At 31.5% G+C, this 19363-nt stretch overlaps 1 protein-coding gene across 17 annotated transcripts in view; it reads right to left on the bottom strand.

Moving 5' to 3' along the window:
• LOC145256322 (calpain-B-like) overlaps positions 1 to 19363 on the bottom strand; it is a 267137-nt gene that overhangs the window by 40859 nt on the left and 206915 nt on the right. For 7 of the 17 annotated variants that reach the window (XM_080115058.1, XM_080115057.1, XM_080115064.1 and 4 more), the window contains 2 exons: positions 14476 to 14646; positions 4650 to 4685 (listed from right to left, as the gene is read on the bottom strand). The exons of 6 other annotated variants lie outside the window; for them this stretch is intronic. In XM_080115058.1, the coding sequence (XP_079971184.1) occupies positions 4650 to 4685; positions 14476 to 14646 (207 nt within the window). The remainder of the gene's footprint in view (positions 1 to 4649; positions 4686 to 14475; positions 14647 to 19363) is intronic. 4 more of the 17 variants (XM_080115070.1, XM_080115059.1, XM_080115060.1 and 1 more) reach the window with 1 other exon arrangement.

Raw genomic sequence — 19363 nt, 5'->3', positions numbered from 1 at the left:
TGGCAAATGTTACGAATGCAATAGATGTACATTTGGCAAATGTTACGAATGCAATAGATGTACATTTGGCAAATGTTACGAATACAATAGATGTACACTTGGCAAATGTTACGAATACAATAGATGTCCATTTGGCAAATGTTTAAAATGCAATAAATATACATTTGGCAAATGTTACGAATGCAATAGATGTACATTTGGCAAATGTTACGAATGCAATAGATGTCCATTTGGCAAATGTTACGAATGCAATAGATGTACATTTGGCAAATGTTATGAATGCAATAGATGTACACTTGGCAAATGTTACGAATGCAATAGATGTCCATTTGGCAAATGTTATGAATGCAATAGATGTACATTTGGCAAATGTTACGAATGCAATAGATGTACATTTGGCAAATGTTACGAATGCAATAGATGTACACTTGGCAAATGTTACGAATGCAATAGATGTACATTTGGCAAATGTTACGAATGCAATAGATGTACATTTGGCAAATGTTACGAATGCAATAGATGTACATTTGGCAAATGTTACGAATGCAATAGATGTACATTTGGCAAATGTTACGAATGCAATAGATGTACACTTGGCAAATGTTACGAATGCAATAGATGTACATTTGGCAAATGTTACGAATGCAATAGATGTACATTTGGCAAATGTTACGAATACAATAGATGTACACTTGGCAAATGTTACGAATACAATAGATGTCCATTTGGCAAATGTTTAAAATGCAATAAATATACATTTGGCAAATGTTTAGAATGCAATAAATATACATTTTTACTAAACTGTAATTTTAAGATCTAAATTAAGATTTAATAACAGCTTGCCCACACTTCTATATGGAAGTGAAACTTGGCATCTCAAAATCAGCCAAGAGAAAATATTAAATGTGTTTGATTTCAAATGCCTTAGGGAGATTCTAGGGCTTAAATGGAGCGATTGAATTACCAACCAAGAAGTCAGAGATCACATTAACCAACAAGTATTATCATCAATAATCTGCAAACGACGTCTAGGTTGGCTCAGATGTACCTAAAAATTGACCCCAGAGGGAACTGCCAACCAAGTGCTCCAATGGACCTTGGATGGCAAAAGAAGGAAGAGAAAGATCAAAAATGAACTGGAAGCAGACAAGTGAGAGAGATTCGAATGCAATGGAAACAAAACTGGAGGGACGTTGTGGACCTGGCTTCAGATTGAAAACGAAATTGAAAATATACTTTGATTGCCTCATGCATTACAAGAGTTCCTAAGTAAAAATAATTTGTTTGAAAAAATGCTACAAGCTTTAATTTAATGCAAATAACCGACGCCTGTAGACTAGTAAATTACTTTAAAATGAAGTATGAAAAAAAAAAAAAAATGGTTTGGTTTGTCCGATTTATGACATGTCAACCCTTTTAAGAGGGTTTTTTTTTTGTTTTTTTTAAATGACAAACTATAATATTTATTGTACGCAATGTATTGGAGTATAAGTGAATTGTAACAGAACTTTAAGTTTGGCTTTTCTATTTTATTATCTGCATTCGTTACAATTAAGCCATCCCGTCCCTCCAAGAACCAATTGTAATATAATTTGGAAAATGGAAGAAAAGAAAATGATGTAATGAGATGGCAGTAAATCAGTGTATTAGTCGAAGGTTAGTTTGCAACTTGAACTGCCTATAAAAACCCGAGAGTTAGTCAAAATAGTTGTGCTCAATCAGAAATCTAGAATGAAGCGATCAAAATTACATAACAGTATAATAGAATATGTAAAGTTATGAGAGATTAATATAGTTTGCTTGAAACATTGTAGAGTGTGTACATAAAAGATAATTTATAGAAGGCAACACAATGTGGATGTGTAACGAATCGACACAAACTGACATGATGGTGGAATGCGCTATGTAGATTCATCTTTTATTAATGTTTTTGTATTTTATAACATTGTATTGTGTTCTTACTTGCATCAGCATATGGGTGGAATTTCTGTGTTGTGTAATATTTCAGGAAAATTTCCCTTCGTTAGATATGTATTTGACTTTAGTTCAAATGCAGAAATTAAAAATTAACTTTAGGTTTTAAAAATTGATTAATTCTTAAAACTTAAATAATGTAAGGCCTGTGTAAAGTTATCTCGACGAAATTTCAAAGTCAGGCCCAAATAGCATTTAAGCTGACAAATGTAGAATTTGATTTGACTAGCCAATCTTCCTTTGGTATTGGTGTATCATGTTATTTAACAATGTAGCAGACTTAGTTATAATTTATTTCTAAAATTACTTAGTCTGGCCCAGACGACTGCTAATATGTTAATAAACATTTACTCTGAATAATTATTTAAAAAAAAAACAAAAAAAATGTTGAATTGTTATTTATTTTTCTCGCTTAAAGATAATCTCTGCTCCCCAGTGGTACAACCCTGATGACCAACACGAACGATTGCTCTCATGATCTTAATAACGTGGGACGAGTAGTAATCTGACAGAATGGAACCCTTAGACATCTGCGGTCTTCATCGGAGCGGCAACTTTTTTGTGAGCAGGTACCAAGTGAGCACCTAGAACCCAGGAACAGCCAAAGTCAGAGCCGTCACCAGAAAGAGGAGCAAAAAGGTACAATTTATGCTGACAAATAAAACTTTACTTTCGATGAGCCAATTTTCATTTGTTATTGTTGTACCATATTATTGACAATATTATACTTAGTTACAATTTATTTATACAAGTTATAATTTGTTTCTAAAATTACTTAGTTTGGCCCAGACGGCTGCAAATATGAAACATTTTTAAATGATTAACTAAAAATGAAAAATCAGTAAAGGGGAATAAGTCACTTGAATTTGATATATAATAGGAGTTGTGTACCATACGTATAGTTAATCACTAATATAAATCTCACCTGTCTGTTTAAATGTATGTATGTATGTAAGTTTATATGTCTTGCAAAAAACTTTTTACAGAGGTGACAGATTTTCATGAGATCAGTATTGTTTTGAAGCTCGACCCTTTGGACGACAAATATCGAAAAATTGGCTAAAAACATTAATTCCTTCACCCTCAACTGGGCACTTTTCTACAAGGAGGGGCGTCACATTTTTTGCTGATATTTTTGACAGTCATCCCCTCCTTTCAATTGACTAGCCTTAATTTAAACATTCGTGACTTCCGCTTTGGTGATGGACGCAACAGCAAAGACGTCACATTTTTTTTTCATGTTCTTTTCCTCCTTCGCTGTATAGGTTCCAGCCTTCCTACTACCACTTTTTTTTTTTTTTTTTTTTTTTTTTTTTTTTTTTGCTCAACACCCACCTTGAAACACAAGGGCAACGCTGGGCACCCAGGCTAGTCACTAATATAACAGCCTAAATTGCCCTGGTAGCAGCTGAATACATTAAGTTTTAAGGGAGATAATTTTAGTCAAGTATATTTTCAGAATTTGATTTGCATTGTTTTTTTTAAATTTTTTTTTTATTTTATGTTTAAATGCATACCGGTTCTTTGAGAAGTTTTTGGTACAGTACCTGGGTATATCAATTTCCATCTTTTAGTTTTTACCGTTTTATAATTTGTGGAAAAGAATAGGCTGCCTAATATTTCAATAAGAAAATGACTGTATTTACAAAAGTTATGTTTTTTTTATGTTTTTTAAGCAAAAATAATTTGCTTTAAAATTCAATTAACCTGATACAGAAAAAGATTAGTTAAAAAAATAAAAGACTCTTTTTTTAATATTCTGATTTTTACTGTTATTATATTATATTAATTTCTTTAAAATTATAAAACATCTATCCAGTTTTAAAAAATCCTCTAAACTTAGACATCCATTCATTGAAATGGCGAGGACCATCTGATCACCTTGGAGGGATGATGGATGACACATGCAGATCTGTGAAGCAAGGCTTGTGCAATCCTTAACCACTCTTTCTTCTTCTGGGTTGGTACTGCTTGATTTCAGTGGCAAGGACAACTCCGGAATGATTGGAAACAATGCTGAGATAAGCAGGGAGTACATACAGCGCTTGGTATTCCCAAATAATCACTCATTTTTGTATGGATCAGGCTCAATTATGCTTAACTTCATGATCTAATGAGAACCAGTGTGTCAACGTAGTTATGCTGTATAGACTTGCATGAGATTTGAACTTGTTTATTGACACTGTCAAAAAAAAAAAAAACAAAAAAAAAACGCACACACACATTAAAAAAAAAACTACTGTCTTAGAAATGAGTATTCTGCTAATTCCTTTTTTGCCAACCAATCAGATGTTTCTATTTACATACGTGCAGACAAACTCCATAACTTTTTATATAGACTGATGTACATTTTATCTCAAACTTTACAATTCTACAGACTTTTCGTCGCCAGTTCTAGCATTCAATTCTGATTGAGCAAATTAAGTTTGTTATTCAAAAGTGAAGGAAACTGGTTTGGTAATAACAGGACACACGACTGAAACGGAGAAATAACGACAACTATAATTTGATAAAACATGCCGAACACCAAAGAGAAATGAGGTTAAGATTTGTTGGTTTTTAGCATTCCGAATAAAAAAGAAAAGGGGAACAGAACATTTTCCCCATAAATAAATGAATCTTAAAAACACACACACACAGAAATCAAAAGACACTCATGTCACCCCCTAACTTACTCCAGGACCGACTTCAGCAGGTTGACCACCAACGTGCTACAAATAAAAACAAATTCCCAAAACAAAATAAAATATATGTATAAATATATATATATGGATAACAAAATAAAATATACAAATATATATAAATATAGGAGGTGTTTGTAGTATATAGACAGTCATAAATAACTGGGCAGTTGAAATTTTTTTTTCAACAAATCTGGTCAAGGAAGAGTACAAATAGCTGCCTGATCAATGGCTCGAGATTTTCACTCACTTTGTATATAAAATATACAAATTATAAATATATATATATCTCAGAATACTGGAGTGAATAGGATCACAGATTATTGAATCCTGTGGTATCAAGTCTTAAAAAATATTTTTAGGAGGTAATATTTTTATATAAGACAATCCCAGTCAAAAAAGGAATAGCTCACTATACTAGATAGAGCAAAATAAAATTTATAGTCTTTTTATATTTAAATTTCATTCAGAAAAATATAATAAAAAAAACAAACAAACAAAATTATTGAACAAAGAATACAATTCTAAGTAATTTCCATAACTCATGGATTTTCGATCTAGGCTCATCTCCTTGGAGGAAAAGCCATTACAAAAATATTAAATCTGGTTTGAAATAATTTTGCTATTCAGCACATATATAGAAAATATATTAAAGATTAAATCTTTTTAAAGGACATAGAGAAAGAAAATAAGGGTTGAAACAAAGAAAGGATATGAGATTTTGGTATCCAAATGGAATTGTAATCCTTGAATAAAATGGAATGATTTTGCTAATGACTTTTCCTCTGGGGAGAAGGGCATACATCGAAAATCCATGCGCTAAGGAAATTACTTAGAATTGTATTCTTTGTTCCAATAATAAATTTTGTTTTAAAAAATTATATTTTTCTGAATGAAATTTTAATATAAAAAAGGAACTATACATATATATATATATATATATATATATATATATATTTGGGCAGCATTTTTTATGCATATTTGATTAAACAAGAGTGACAACTTTGTTTCTTTTCTGATCCATCCTTTTGTGTTAGCGCGGCAATGATTTCATTTTTTGCTCAACTGCAAATGGGAACTCACTGTATCTGCAGTTTTCGACTCTCATGAGTCTCCGTTAGGCATGTGAAGAGTCACAAAATTAAAATTGATGAATTCATTGAGAACGTTGATTAAAACAGTTTCAAAAGCATTTTAGTATGCTCTCTTCAGTCGTATTGAGCTTGGTGAGTTTATTTGCTCAAATGTTTAATTTTCTAATTCTTCACATGCCTGACGAAGACTCATGAGAATTGAAAACTGCAGATATGGTGAGTTCCTGTTCTCATACTTGAGCAAAACATAAGATAATTGACGCGTGAACATGAAAGGATGGATCAGAAAAGAAACAGACAGCTGTCATTGTTGTTTAATCAAATGTGTGCGTGAATATATATCACAAGAATCCATAACGTGTAATAAAATGCAATTAGCTTTAATACTTTACTGCAGTTTTGTCTGATCATCAGAAGAGAACTATCATATATCTTAGTATAAAACAAGATGGCCGACACTGAAGGAGAGGAGTTATCTGCCCATGTTTATTCATTTATTTTTTTTTGTTAACATTTTAAAAATACTATTTACTGATTTTTAGTGTATGTTTATTATATATATATATATATATATATATATATATATATATAAGCGGAATTATATTTCCTAATATATGTGTGTAAGTGTTAATCAAAACAGGACACAATTTTTTCTTTTTTATACCTTTTGGTTTTTATAAATACATGGTGAGCAAATCATTTTTAGCTCAGATAAAATTTATTAATATTTAAACATTTCATTTGAACAAAAAGAGCTTTTTTTGACAACTTGGCTATTTTTGACTCACCATTTATTGGGGCAGATTTAATTGAATATTCACTTAAACAAAGTTAAGAATCCTTCAAATATTTTAAAACAGATTTTTTTAAAGAATTTAGAAACTTTTTTTTTTTTTTTCTATAAAAGATCTTTCATTTTACAAGATAAAATTAAAAACAAAAAAAGTTATTTTGTGTTTTAATGAAAAAGATCCAAACATTGGAAGGAGAAAATTGTGAAATTTTAAATTGTGGGCAAATAAAAACAAAGAAAATCGGTTGGGAGTGGGCGAGGGCGAGGGCGGGGCGGTAGAAGCGAAAACAAAGATAATAAAAAAAAAAATTAAGGGGAGGGATCAGTTTTAACTGAATATTCACTTAAAGTTAAAAATTACTTAAATATTTTAAAATGCCTCTTTTTTTTAGAATTTATTTCTTATGCAAGATTTTTCAAATGCAGAAAATCTTTTATTTTACAAAATAAAGTTGAAAAAGAAAAAAAAAGACAAAGAAAAGTTATTTTGTTTTTAAGTGAAAAAAAAAAAAAATCAAAACATTGGGAGAAAATTGTGGGTAAAAAAAAAAAAACAAAAACAGAAGAAAATCGTTGGAAGTGTGTGTGTGTGTGTGGGGGGGGGACCGGCAGGGGCGGTAGAAGCGAAAACAAAGAAAAAAAAAAGTATCACACAGGATTTGGAGAAAACTCACACATATTTGCCTTTATGAAATGAATTTGATAATTATCTGCAACCATTCATTCAACATCAATTTGTTTTGTAGCAGAGAATTCACAGCTTGATCTAATCATGTAGCAAGTGACTATGAGAATTTATGCAATATTGTCAAGTTATAGTCATCTACATGAAAGCTTCAATCTAAGTTCATCTAAAGATAAAAAGCACGGAAGAGCAAGAATTTATTTCTGACAGACCGATGTACAAAGTGATGAAATTTTAACTAAAGTTGGTAGTGCATAGACACAGCGACCTAGAAAGAAAATGGCCGGCGAGTTTGAGTTTTATGTAAAAACTGAAAGAAATCCTTACTCCAAATATAAATTACAAAGATAATTGTTTATAAGAAAAGTTTGCTTTGCTTAAAAGAAAAAATTTTTTTTTTGTATTAAATGACGAAATCCATCTTTTAAACATTTCCATCTCCAACCATCAATTGACTGTGAATAATGGATCAATGGTCATAATAAATTACAGATTTCATACCTTGAAGAATTGGTTGTTCACCGATAACACTTAAATCCATTAAATTTTGAAATTGTCAGCCAGCTTTATAACAAGTAAAAACATTGTTATTTCTCCAATTCGCATAAAATCATTGTCATAAACATCAGTTACAAGACTTGTTGGATGCATTCTAAGAATGCTGTGTCCATTTTTTTTTTCTTGGCAGCTCTGTCTATACATTACCCAAAGGATTAATTCTATAACTCATTTTGAAATTTTTTTTTCTTAAATGTAAAAATGGTGGCCATTTTTCAACAAAAAAAAAAAAAAAAAATGTTACTCGTTCCGTCCTACATTTTGTGGTGAAAAACTATAGAAACTTTTACAGATTATTTAGTGTTTTGAACTCTTCTGGCCCATTTGATATAATGGTAAATGTTAGAATGATAGAACTCCATGTGCTAACAGTTATATCTCATAGGATTAGTTAATCTCTTGACAAAGGCTTTCTTTCTAGGGCAATTGCTCTTGACATATCAAAGGCCTTCGATCAGGTATGGCATAAGGGCCTACTTCACAAGATTTCCAGATACGGTATAACTGGAAATGTTTTCTCAATTATTAAATCATTTCTCTCTGATAGACTCCTAAGAGTAGTGGTTGATGGGCAAAAATCAGAAGCCCACAGTATTAATGCTGGAGTTCCTCAAGGGTCCATCCTGGGCCCAACTCTCTTCCTGATCTACATCAATGATCTCACAAAAGCACATTTAAATCATTCGTTGACATCTATCGTTATTTCCATGGCAGGTGCTCGTCTGAACTCCAATCCCTCGTCTCCCCTCGCCAATCTTTCACAAAAAACACCCGTCTAGCTGAAACCACTGTCAGTAATTTTCCCCACTCTTTATCTGTGCCAAAGCCAAAACGTAGATTCCATGAACAAAGCTTCTTTCTTAGAAGTGCACGCCTGTTGAACTCTCTTCTGTTTGCCTGTTTCTCACCTGATTACAACTTGGATGTCTTCAAGTCCCACATAAACAAATTCCTGATAAACCGCCCCTTAAGTAAGACACTTTATCAGATCTCCATTACTAACGATTACTATGATATTGTTCCATTGATTACTGTACATGCAATAACCCTTATCCCTGAGTGGCTTCCGGGCCTTGATAAGTGGTGACTACCATGTTAAAAAAAAGGGGGGGGGGGAACTAACTCCTTTTCCATGTTAAAAAAAAAACAAAAAACAGTTACCCTTCCCCATTCTCCATTACCTTTGTAATGGAAATTCTTGCATGGAAGCGTGAGAATTGAACAAGACAGACGCTGGCAGGTCCAATAAAAAAAAAAATGACTTTGAATCCAGGTAAATGAAGATGGAGAAATATCAGTAATAGTTGTGACAGACAAACTCAAATATTGGATTAAGACTGACAAATGTAATTTATATCATTCTATGTATTGCCTCCTTGTAAAAAAAAAAATGTCTACGCCAAGTTAACTCTGAATAATCCTCATTTCTTCCATTACTTTTTGTCATTCACATGCTACACACGCACGCACGCATATTCATCTTTGGACATAATTCTTTTGCAAGACACTTATCGCTTTATATGGCGATATCCTCATTCATAACTTGAACCGGGTGTGAGGATTAAAAGTGTTCACTAATGAACAGGAAGACCAAAGTTCAATCTTCGATAGAGGCATATAAAAAAAAAACAAAACGATTACTACGATACTGTCCCATTGACTACTGTACATTCTTTAACCCTTATCCTCGAGTGGCTTCTGGGCCTTGATAAGTGGCGATCCCTTTGTATAAAAAAAAAAAAAAAAAAAAAAAAAAAAAAAGGGTCTGGCTTAAAGATGCCAAGACAAATTCAGCCTTTGTGACATTTTCTACGTTATAATTATCACTTTGTACATCTTTGAAATTCTATTGAAGCAGTGCTATGCATATGTGTTTTACGCAATTCTGTTTTTTTTTTAATAAAGATTTGTTATATATATATATATATATATATATATATATAAATAAATGTTTGGATGTACAAAATTTATAAGCACATTTGAAAATTAGCAGAAATCTCTCTAGAGCTCTTTCAACTATCATCTCATCAGGAGAAAAATCGATAGCAATGAAAATGTCGAAAATAAAGAGCAATGGGGATATCATATATATATATATATATATATGTAAAGTGTCAAAAGACGATTAAAATAAACAAACAAGTATATGCCGGCAGAAGGAATTGTTAAAAACGTTAAATCTCTTTGGGGAACTTTGACCACCTCTGCTTCTGTTTTTTTTTTTCTCCCTTGTAGTGCCATTTTAATCGTCTTATACTCGTTTATTGTATTAAATAGCTTATTTTAATCGTCTTTTGGCACCTTAAATATATAAAATAAGAAACATCTCCCATTTCTCTCTATATTCACCAGTAATATTATTTTCATTGCTATCAATTTTTCTCCAGATAAGATGATAGTTGAAAGAACTCTAGAAAGATTCTCGCTAATGTTCAAATATGTATATATGTGTGTGTGTGTGTGTATGTATATATATATATATATATATATATATATATATATATATGCACATACACACACTAAATGAAAGATGCGGAATAAAAGTTATAACTTTATTATACCATTAGAACAATAAGAAAAAAAAAAAAAAAAAGAAAGCTCTTTAAGCCATGTCATTTCGAAACTAAATGCTTCTCATCATTAAAATTTTTTTTTTTTTTTTTTTTTTTACTAAACTGCAGTTTTGTAGCTGCATAGGCAATTCAAGGAAATGTGCCAGAGCTGAAATAAAAACCCCATTAATTAATAAAACTATTAATAATAATTGATTGTTAAACAAATTATTACTGAAATAAGTAAAAATAATTTATGTTGAAATTAAATTCAACAAAATATATATAAATCTGGAAAAAAGTGAAATGTCGTATAAAATGAAGTTGAGGGAAGAAAGAGATAATTTTCATATGTTGGGAACGGATCAGAGGTTTCAATTAAAACATCAGAAAATAAAATCCCATCATGCAACACAGGTTTTTTTTTTTTTAAAATGAAAGAGCATATTTAATTTAGAATTATAACCAAATATAATCAAATAAAACCAAATGTTTATTGATAAATTTTATTCTTGATGCAAGATAAGAATACATCCGGGTTATTTTTACTTACAAAAATATGATTGGCTGGTTAGGCCATAAATACTGACTGGCACAGCCGTCTGGGAATACTAAAGATTATACCAGCTCCAACCACAAATGCTTGTTCAGTAAGGTGACTTAGGAGATTATTATTTGGATACTCTAGTCAAGACCATTCAGCTGCTTCAAATTAATATATTCCTTTCATTAATTGTAATATGAAAAGGATTCAAAATTAGATGAGAATTTTTGAGATATGGACCGATAGTTTTTGTATTATTTGGACTACTGTTCTCATCTTGATTCTTATATTCACATACATACAATATATTCAAACATACATGCATGAATATTATAAACTTAGTTTAATAATTACAATTATCAAATTTAAATATTTTTAATTAGTGATGGGACGATTCCAATATTTTTCAGATTCCGATACAATTACCGATTCCGATTCTTTATAAATCTCTAAATATTTAACTATAAGATTGTTATCCCCCCCCCCCGATTTTTGAAAAAACACACATGTTACGATTTTTACGATTCCTGATTAATCGTCCCAACAATATTTTTAATATTAGGTATGTTCATTATATATATATATATCTTTTAATAATATTATTGAAATTCGTTCTCTTTTCCTTGTACCTATTTGTGAATTATTCCACGGATTTCTGCCTTTTGGATTATTTTGGACCATCTTCCAATTACACGATTCCCTCGGATTTTACTTGTGCGAATGGAAATTTAACTAACTTTCTTGGATTCTGCATTTTTGGATTTTACCGTCATTGGATACTTTACCCTCCACCAGACTATGCATTCACGTGAAATAACTTTTTTCTTCACCCTATTCCCTCTGCTTCACTTTTTGTTATCAAGTAAGATCTATGACTTACTTGTAGTTTCATTAAATACTTTTGCAAGCAAAATCTGATCCCGCATTTTGCTAAATCCTACCCTCTGATGAGAAGGAAAATATTTCTTCAAAACTCCGCGGATTAAGGACTATCCACTCATTTAGTGTTTCCTCTTTAAAATTAAATATGTTTTAACTTTTTTCAAAGTGTTTTTTAACATGTTTTATTAACTACTTGCTCTTATATATATATATATATATATATAAAATATTTTTCAAGTAAATATTTTTACACCTACAGACACTAGTATTTTATATTTATGCAATCAGCAGTGTAGGAAATAACTGAATTCAATTTATTCAGCATTACATGTTTCATCACTTAGGAAGGGTGCGGGAAGAGAGAGAGAGATAGAGAAAGGGGAAAAAGGGGAAGCGAACAAAGACGAAGAGAGGGGTGCTGCGAATTTAGACGATCAGAAATACGGTTGGATCTATTCTAGGGAGCCGATATGCAGATGGAAAATGCAGCTTTTCGTCGGTTTAGCCGAAATTTCTGATGAAACAGTTTCAGGTCATGTCCTCAGTTCACGTTGTATTGAGGTGAAGAGGAGATCCCGAGGGAGGCCATAATATCCATGAAGGAGGTTATAGGCCAAAATTAGGTCCCCCTTCAGTAAAAAAAAAGCTCAGCTTCCGCAGACGGGTCTAGTAAGAAAGGTTATGAAAACCTCGCACCGACCGGGTCGCCAGCCTCTGCATTTGCTCCAAATGCTGAGTGTCAAACCAGATATGGAGACGAAGCCAGTCAGGAAATTCAAACCCAGTCACAAAGTCACTCTTGACTTTGTAGGCTAGCATCTTACCTCTAGGCCACAACACAAGAACTGAAGGAAATGCTTATAAATGCCAAATCAACGGGCATACATAGAAAACAGTATGTGAATCAATATACTCTCCAATCAAAATATCTACAGTGATATTAGCTAAGACTGACATAAAAATTTTACTAATCATGGCTGAGAGAACAAGAACTATCTACCCTTATGGAGTAAATAAAAGGTTCAGTTCTACGTAGCTCGACAGGGTGCACTTTGAAAAGCTTGGAACTCAGCGGAAACGTGAAAATAATAAAGATGAGAATAGTAGTCCGAATACTCTAAATTATCACTCCTTATCTAAAAAAAATATGTTAAAATTTGATAAAAGAAAATTAAGTGATTCACGGCCTTTTAGCTAATGTAGTATCTATTCTGATGTTGCACTTTATTCTGTCCTGAGTCAGTGAAAAGGAGAAATTATTCTCGACTGAGGCAACTTAAGTTTTTGCTCCAATCCAAACTGCCTCTTTATAAGGAGCTGGATTTTTACATATTAAAACCGACCCTGTGTCTAACTTGTTGAGGAGGCAAGTAAATTAAGTTCCACAAATTACAGTCAATGGAAGTAATCCTTAGAATATTTTTAAAAATCTATTCTCGATGACAGGGTCTTTAAAACAGAAGTAAAACATAAATTAATGAAAAAGAATAAAATATTTTTATTTTTCAAAGCAGAAGCTGAAACAATTCACACAGACACAATCAAAGGCAAAAGGAAAAAAAATGTAGGTGACAAAAAGAAAATTTAAATATCTAGAGTTCTAAGATTTAATTGAGACACTCAGAATCATATCGGACTAAGCACCATACATAAAAGTGTCACTTAGTACCATATTATTCTAAGGGGTCTCAAACATTTAACAAAATAAATTTTAAATTATCAGATTTTTATCAATTTTTAAGGTTTTTCAGTTACTAAATTGTGGTGGTATTTTTAGTTAAAAAAAAAAAAAAAAAAAAAAGAAAAAGAAAAATGTTTTTTTTTTTTTAATTTAGAAATAACAATTCTCAGTACTTACAGCAAATATGATTCTAATTTTGTATGCAAACTTATAATTATGTCGAAAAGTAATATTTTAAACTTTAGTGAAAAAAAGAAAAACAAAAAGAAAAGTAGTTTCATTTTTAAGATTCTCAGGTTGTAATTTTATTTTTGTGAAATAACTTTATAAGCGGCTACCGTTTTAACTACAGTGAATAATTTGGCTAATTTGAAGTTATGCAAACTTGTTATTGTGCCGAAAAGTAATATTTTAAGTTTTAATGAATGCAGAAATGTACAAGTGCGAATTTAATATTCACTGAAAACTTTCAGCAATTGCGTAACGCTCACTTCCATTATTTTGTTCTTTAGTCCTAACATTCCATGAGCAATGTTTCTGACAAATAGGGAAGAATTGCTGTTTTTTTGGTCAGAATCTTTTGCATCTAACACTTATTGTTAGCAAGTTTTTGACCTTGAAGTAGTATATTTTTTTTAGCTCTTTACATCAAGTAGCTTCATACCTTGTCTGGAGCAATTTCCATAAGAAAAACAAAACAAAAACTTTCTCTTTCAACCAGGGATAATACCACTGTATTTTTTTTTTTTTTTTTTTACCCCAGCAGCTTATTGTAAACTGCCGGAAGATGCTGACACAACCTTGGGCCAGATTCTGAATCTGGACCAAAAATAAATTTACCTTATTTAGTTTTTGTACTTAAACATTTTTACTTAAAAAAAAAAAAAAAAAAAAAAAAATTTGAGGATAATAATAAAAAAAAAAACAAAAAAAAACAATCATGCAAAGAAACGGAAGGATTGAAAGGTCGGATGTGGAGAGCGTTGTGTATATGTCAACTCCATGCACGTCATACCAATCGACTCAACTACCTTGACACCCGCAGGGGAGATATAAATCGGTACAATGTTCTGGAAATTGATATTTTGACTGCATTCAACCAGTTTACCAGCGGCAGGTGAACACGTTTGTGAAAAAGGATGCAGCTCCCTCGTATGGCGTGGTGGTTCAGCTTGCAGGCGACATATACTGACTGCGTGTAACTTGTGATGCAAGCAACACAATTCCAGTAATAAGACGAGAAAAAGTGGAAAAAAAAGATAACAAAAATGGGATGATGTGATGTAAAATACATAAAGAAAAACGGGTGCTTGTATATTATACAAACGAAAAAGAAATATTGAATTTCAAGGATACAAATCTTACCTACATAATTGTCATGTCGCAAATAGTAACACATTCAAAAATTATGGAAAATGATAAGGTAGAAAAATAATTATTAAATGAAAACTGTTTTTGATAAAGTTTATATGGAGAATAAATTTTGTCTGACATTTTGAATCATATTTATTTATTTATTTGCGGACTGTTATCCTCATCTTTATAGTTGCTGTTTCACCATGTTCCGACCAACTCATCCTCTGGCCTTCTTCAAGTGATTAACCGCGAAACGTGGTGAAACAACTATGGAGATGAGGATAACAGTCTACAAATAAATACACAACTTTATCATCTCAAAGGATTCTAATAAAAAAATACATTTTGAATTACGTTCGTCATATGACATAAGCAACAGAATTGAATTATCTCCCCTTTCAACTTTTTTTTTTTTTTTTAGTAAGTGATTTTGCTTCATTTTACAAATTTCTCTTTTCATTAATAATTACTTTTTTTACCTAATCGTTTTTTGTAATTTTTTTATGATATATTACTATTTGAAACCTGACAATTACATAAGTAGCATTTGCTTTACTTGACATTCCATATTTTTTTTTTGTTTATATAATGTAGAAGTGCTGAAAAATGTATATGTTTGGGAGGAAGAAAAAAAGAAAACCCCTAAAAAAAAAAAAAAAAAAAATAAAAAAACTTGAGGAATTTATAAAAATTAAATTAAAAAAAATCCACTTTTTTTTTTGTTTTGTTTGATAAAAAAAAATTGCATCATCATCAAACGTTTTCTCTAAATATGACAGAATATGATCTATCATGTCTGAAACATGTTTAAGATCTTCTCTCACTATTTGGTCTACCGACTCATTTAGAAGTCCATGCATACGTTATCCCGCCATATTTTTGGTGGTTTACTTTTGTTGCACCCTTCCACCATTCCTACAAGACATGAAAACCGAATGCACATAGACCTTCAAAATATTATCATTTCTAGATATGGTCTATTGCTTGTTTAATCTTATGAGGAATGCATTCAGTTTGTAGCAAAGATGGTTTATTACCTTGATTAGAGGCTCATCAGCCATTCTCCAATGTTCTAACTCAACGTCAAAACCTAAGCTTTTAAGCTGCAAATAACATTGGTCTTTACGTTAATGCGGATAAGACAAAGTTTATGACTTTCAATGTGAAGGGGGAGATCAGAGTTCTAGATGGAACAACACTGAAAGAAGTCACCGAGTTTATGAATCCCTGGCCAGCAACATAAATTTCACGCAAAGAAATATTGAAATTTGCATCTCAAAAGCATGGGCTGCATTAGATAAGCTGTGGTCAGTATGGACCTCAAGGTTAACTGACAAGCTAAAAAGGCAGTTTCTCAGAGCAGTGGTGGAGTCTGTTCTTGTTTACAGTGCTAGAACACGGGACAATCACTAAAAGATTGCAAAGAAAGCTAAACGGCATGTACACTCATATGCTACGAACAGTGTTAAATATATCTTGGCAAGATCATCCCACAAAGTAGCACCTTTATGGCAACCTACCTGCCATATCTACAACCATCAGAGAGTGACATTTATGATTTACCAGTTACTGCCAGAGAAGCAAGCAAGAGCTGGTGAGTAATGTATTGCTGTGGACTTTACGACACGGCACACGAGCATAGGATGACCTAGATCCACGTACATCCAGTTAATTGCACATGATGCCAACTGTGATCCTGAAAATCTGAGGCAGTTGATGTAAGACAGCGAAATCTGGAGAGAGAGTCACATTGGTCCGTGCAAGGAACCCGATCAGATAGATAAGCTATTATCCATTTTTAAGTATTTTATTGAATTTGTAATTTCACTTGGATATGAAGTTTTTCAGATGCGAAATTGTCTATTACAAAATCATTTTTGCAGAAACATTTGTCCAGTGTTGAAGAATGTTTCTTTCTATTTTCCTTCTGCTTTTCCCAAACTCTTTTTTTTTCTTTCTCTTATTTCCTTTCTTTTTTTTTTTTTATTCCTTTTCTTCCTTTCATTTTTTTTTCTTCCTTTTCTTCCTTTCTTGTTTCCTGGAGCTACCAGATCAGTCGTAATAGCTTCCAGACGAAAAACGCACCAAATTATCATACAAAATCATTTCTTTTATCTTCCAGTAAAATTCACTCAGTGTTGAGGGAGGGGAGGACCCTGAGAAAATCTTGAGGAATTTATAAAAAATTAAATTCAATAAAAATTCCAAAGAAAGCAAAAATCATTTGTGCTATTTTTCTTCGCATAAGGATCTAAAATACCTTGCGTAAAGTTACAACATTCCGATTTATCCGCGCATGTTTATCTCCATTTTTGACATAGAAAAAACGGTCTACCATAGCACGTGCAATAGAACGAAAAAAAAACAATTTTCATTTTATTCTTCTGCACAACTGAAACCAAACTGAACTTCCATGATCAGACTTTCTTTTCAAGAACTTCCCATTTGTGGAATACAATACCACAGGAATAATTCCCTGCTGACTACAATGTTTAAATTCATTGTCAACAAATAATTGTCATAAACTGTCCTCTTAAGCAATCAAATCCTGTCCTTTTTTATTCATCGTTTCCAATCTTCTCATAGCCTTGTTCATCAATACAATTGCTGATTTCATTAACTTATCCTTAAGTGGTCTTTGGGTCTTTTCAAAAACTTCCTGTCCACAGAACACGTTGCCAAGGGACTGCTTCTCAAACTATCTTCTGAAGTAATCAAATTTTATCTTTTCCACTCATGGTCTTCACCGCAACAAATGCACATAACTATAATCTCTGAACTTTCCTTTCATCTTATGTCTATTTGAAAACAAACAGAACTTCCATGAACAGAGTTTCTTTCTTAGAACTTTTCATCTGTGGGACAAGATACCACAGAAATACTTCTCTGCTGACCACAATGCAATCATATTTGAATCCAATGTCAACAAATACTTGTCATAAATTGTCCTCATAAGCAATCGAATCCTGTCTTTTACTCATCGTTTCCAATCTTGTCAGTCATTGTCTAACATCGACAAATAACCGTTAAGTCATCCTATTGAGTAATCAAGTTCTGTCCCATCCCACCCATCATTATCAATCCTCTCATAATATTGTTTATCATTAAAAAAAAAAAAATCGGTTTTTGTCCAGAATTTCCCCCCATTAAAAAAAAAAGAAAATAAAAAGAGCTATAAAAATATAAAATCAAGAACAGCAGTTTTCACTCAAGTTTTGCTATTAGATAAACACAACATCAGGTAAAATTCAGTGACAATTTTGTTTTGTTTCAGCTAATTCACATGATGTTGACACTTTTCAAGCGTGCTTTTCTCAATTTTAGATACATAATACTAACTGGATTTTTAATGGATCGATTCATGTTTTATTAATATTTAACGGAAACAACATAAAACTATTTTTATTGCTTAAACAATTTTTTTTTCTTCTATGATTGCGATCTTTATAAATTGTCAATATAAGAATAAAAAAAAGTGACATGAACTTCGAATGAAAACTGCTTTTCTTGATTTTAGATCTTTATTGCTTTTTTTGTTTTTTAATATAGAAGAAGGACATGGGACTTTTTCATTCAATCCTGGACAACACCAGGTTTCACTGCTAATATTAGAAAACATCAATACTTCATGTGAAATAATACTTTTTGTCTTGAAATAAAATTCTAACATACTTTTCAATATATATAAAAATGAAACTTTCACGCAAAATTTCTATCCATCGTGACAACACTTCTTTTTGATAATTTGACATTATTAAATGATTGACTAGAATTTTTTTTGCTTTAAAATTTTTCAGTTACATTAAAAGTTGTTTTTTGTGTAAAAATTATTCAATAATGATATTTTTTTATTTTTAGGTCAAACGGTTTGTTTTTGTTTTTAAAAAATAAAAACATTTTTCAATAATAAACAAAATGGTCACCAGCAAATTAAAGCATTAAATTAATGTTATGATTTGAGAAAAAGATAAAAATGTCAGAAATTTTATACAAAATGTGGACAAAAACCAAACAGTATAAATATTTTAACGATCGCTATGGTACAATTGAGCCCAAAAGTTATTTTTTATAATTTTTTTTTTTTTAGTTTGAATACAAATGAGATTAAGCAAGTGAATTGAACAAAATTGCAATTTTTAATTAACAAAAGCAAACATGTTCCTGAATTTTTGAGATGAGGATTGATTATTCACATTATTTGGATTATTTGGGCTACTGTTCTCATCTTGAGTGTCATTTTCACAATGTTTTGGTCGATGCAACCTCTGTGGCGTAATGAATAAAGTATGTGGTAAAATTCAGTTGTAAGGTTACACTATTATGGAGTTCAATTATCAGTGCGGCTGACATTCTAAATAAAATTACGAAATACTTAAGACTTCTACTTGGTCATGGCTAGCAGAAACAAAGTATCCTACTCCTGGGGATTGAATAAAGAGTTCCATTCGAAATTCTGTGTAGATTACCAAGTTCCACAAGATACACCTGAAGAATGGTGGAAGTTACATCGACCGAAACATTGTGAAGATGTGAGCAGTAATCCATTGAATCCAAAGAACATGA

Source organism: Euprymna scolopes, chromosome 32, assembly GCF_053919585.1.
Source record: "Euprymna scolopes isolate OS-2025 chromosome 32, ASM5391958v1, whole genome shotgun sequence".
NCBI classification, from domain to species: Eukaryota; Metazoa; Mollusca; class Cephalopoda; order Sepiida; family Sepiolidae; genus Euprymna; species Euprymna scolopes.
The sequence above is the reverse complement of the archived record's forward strand: the minus strand, read 5'-3'. Positions and strand labels throughout refer to the sequence as shown.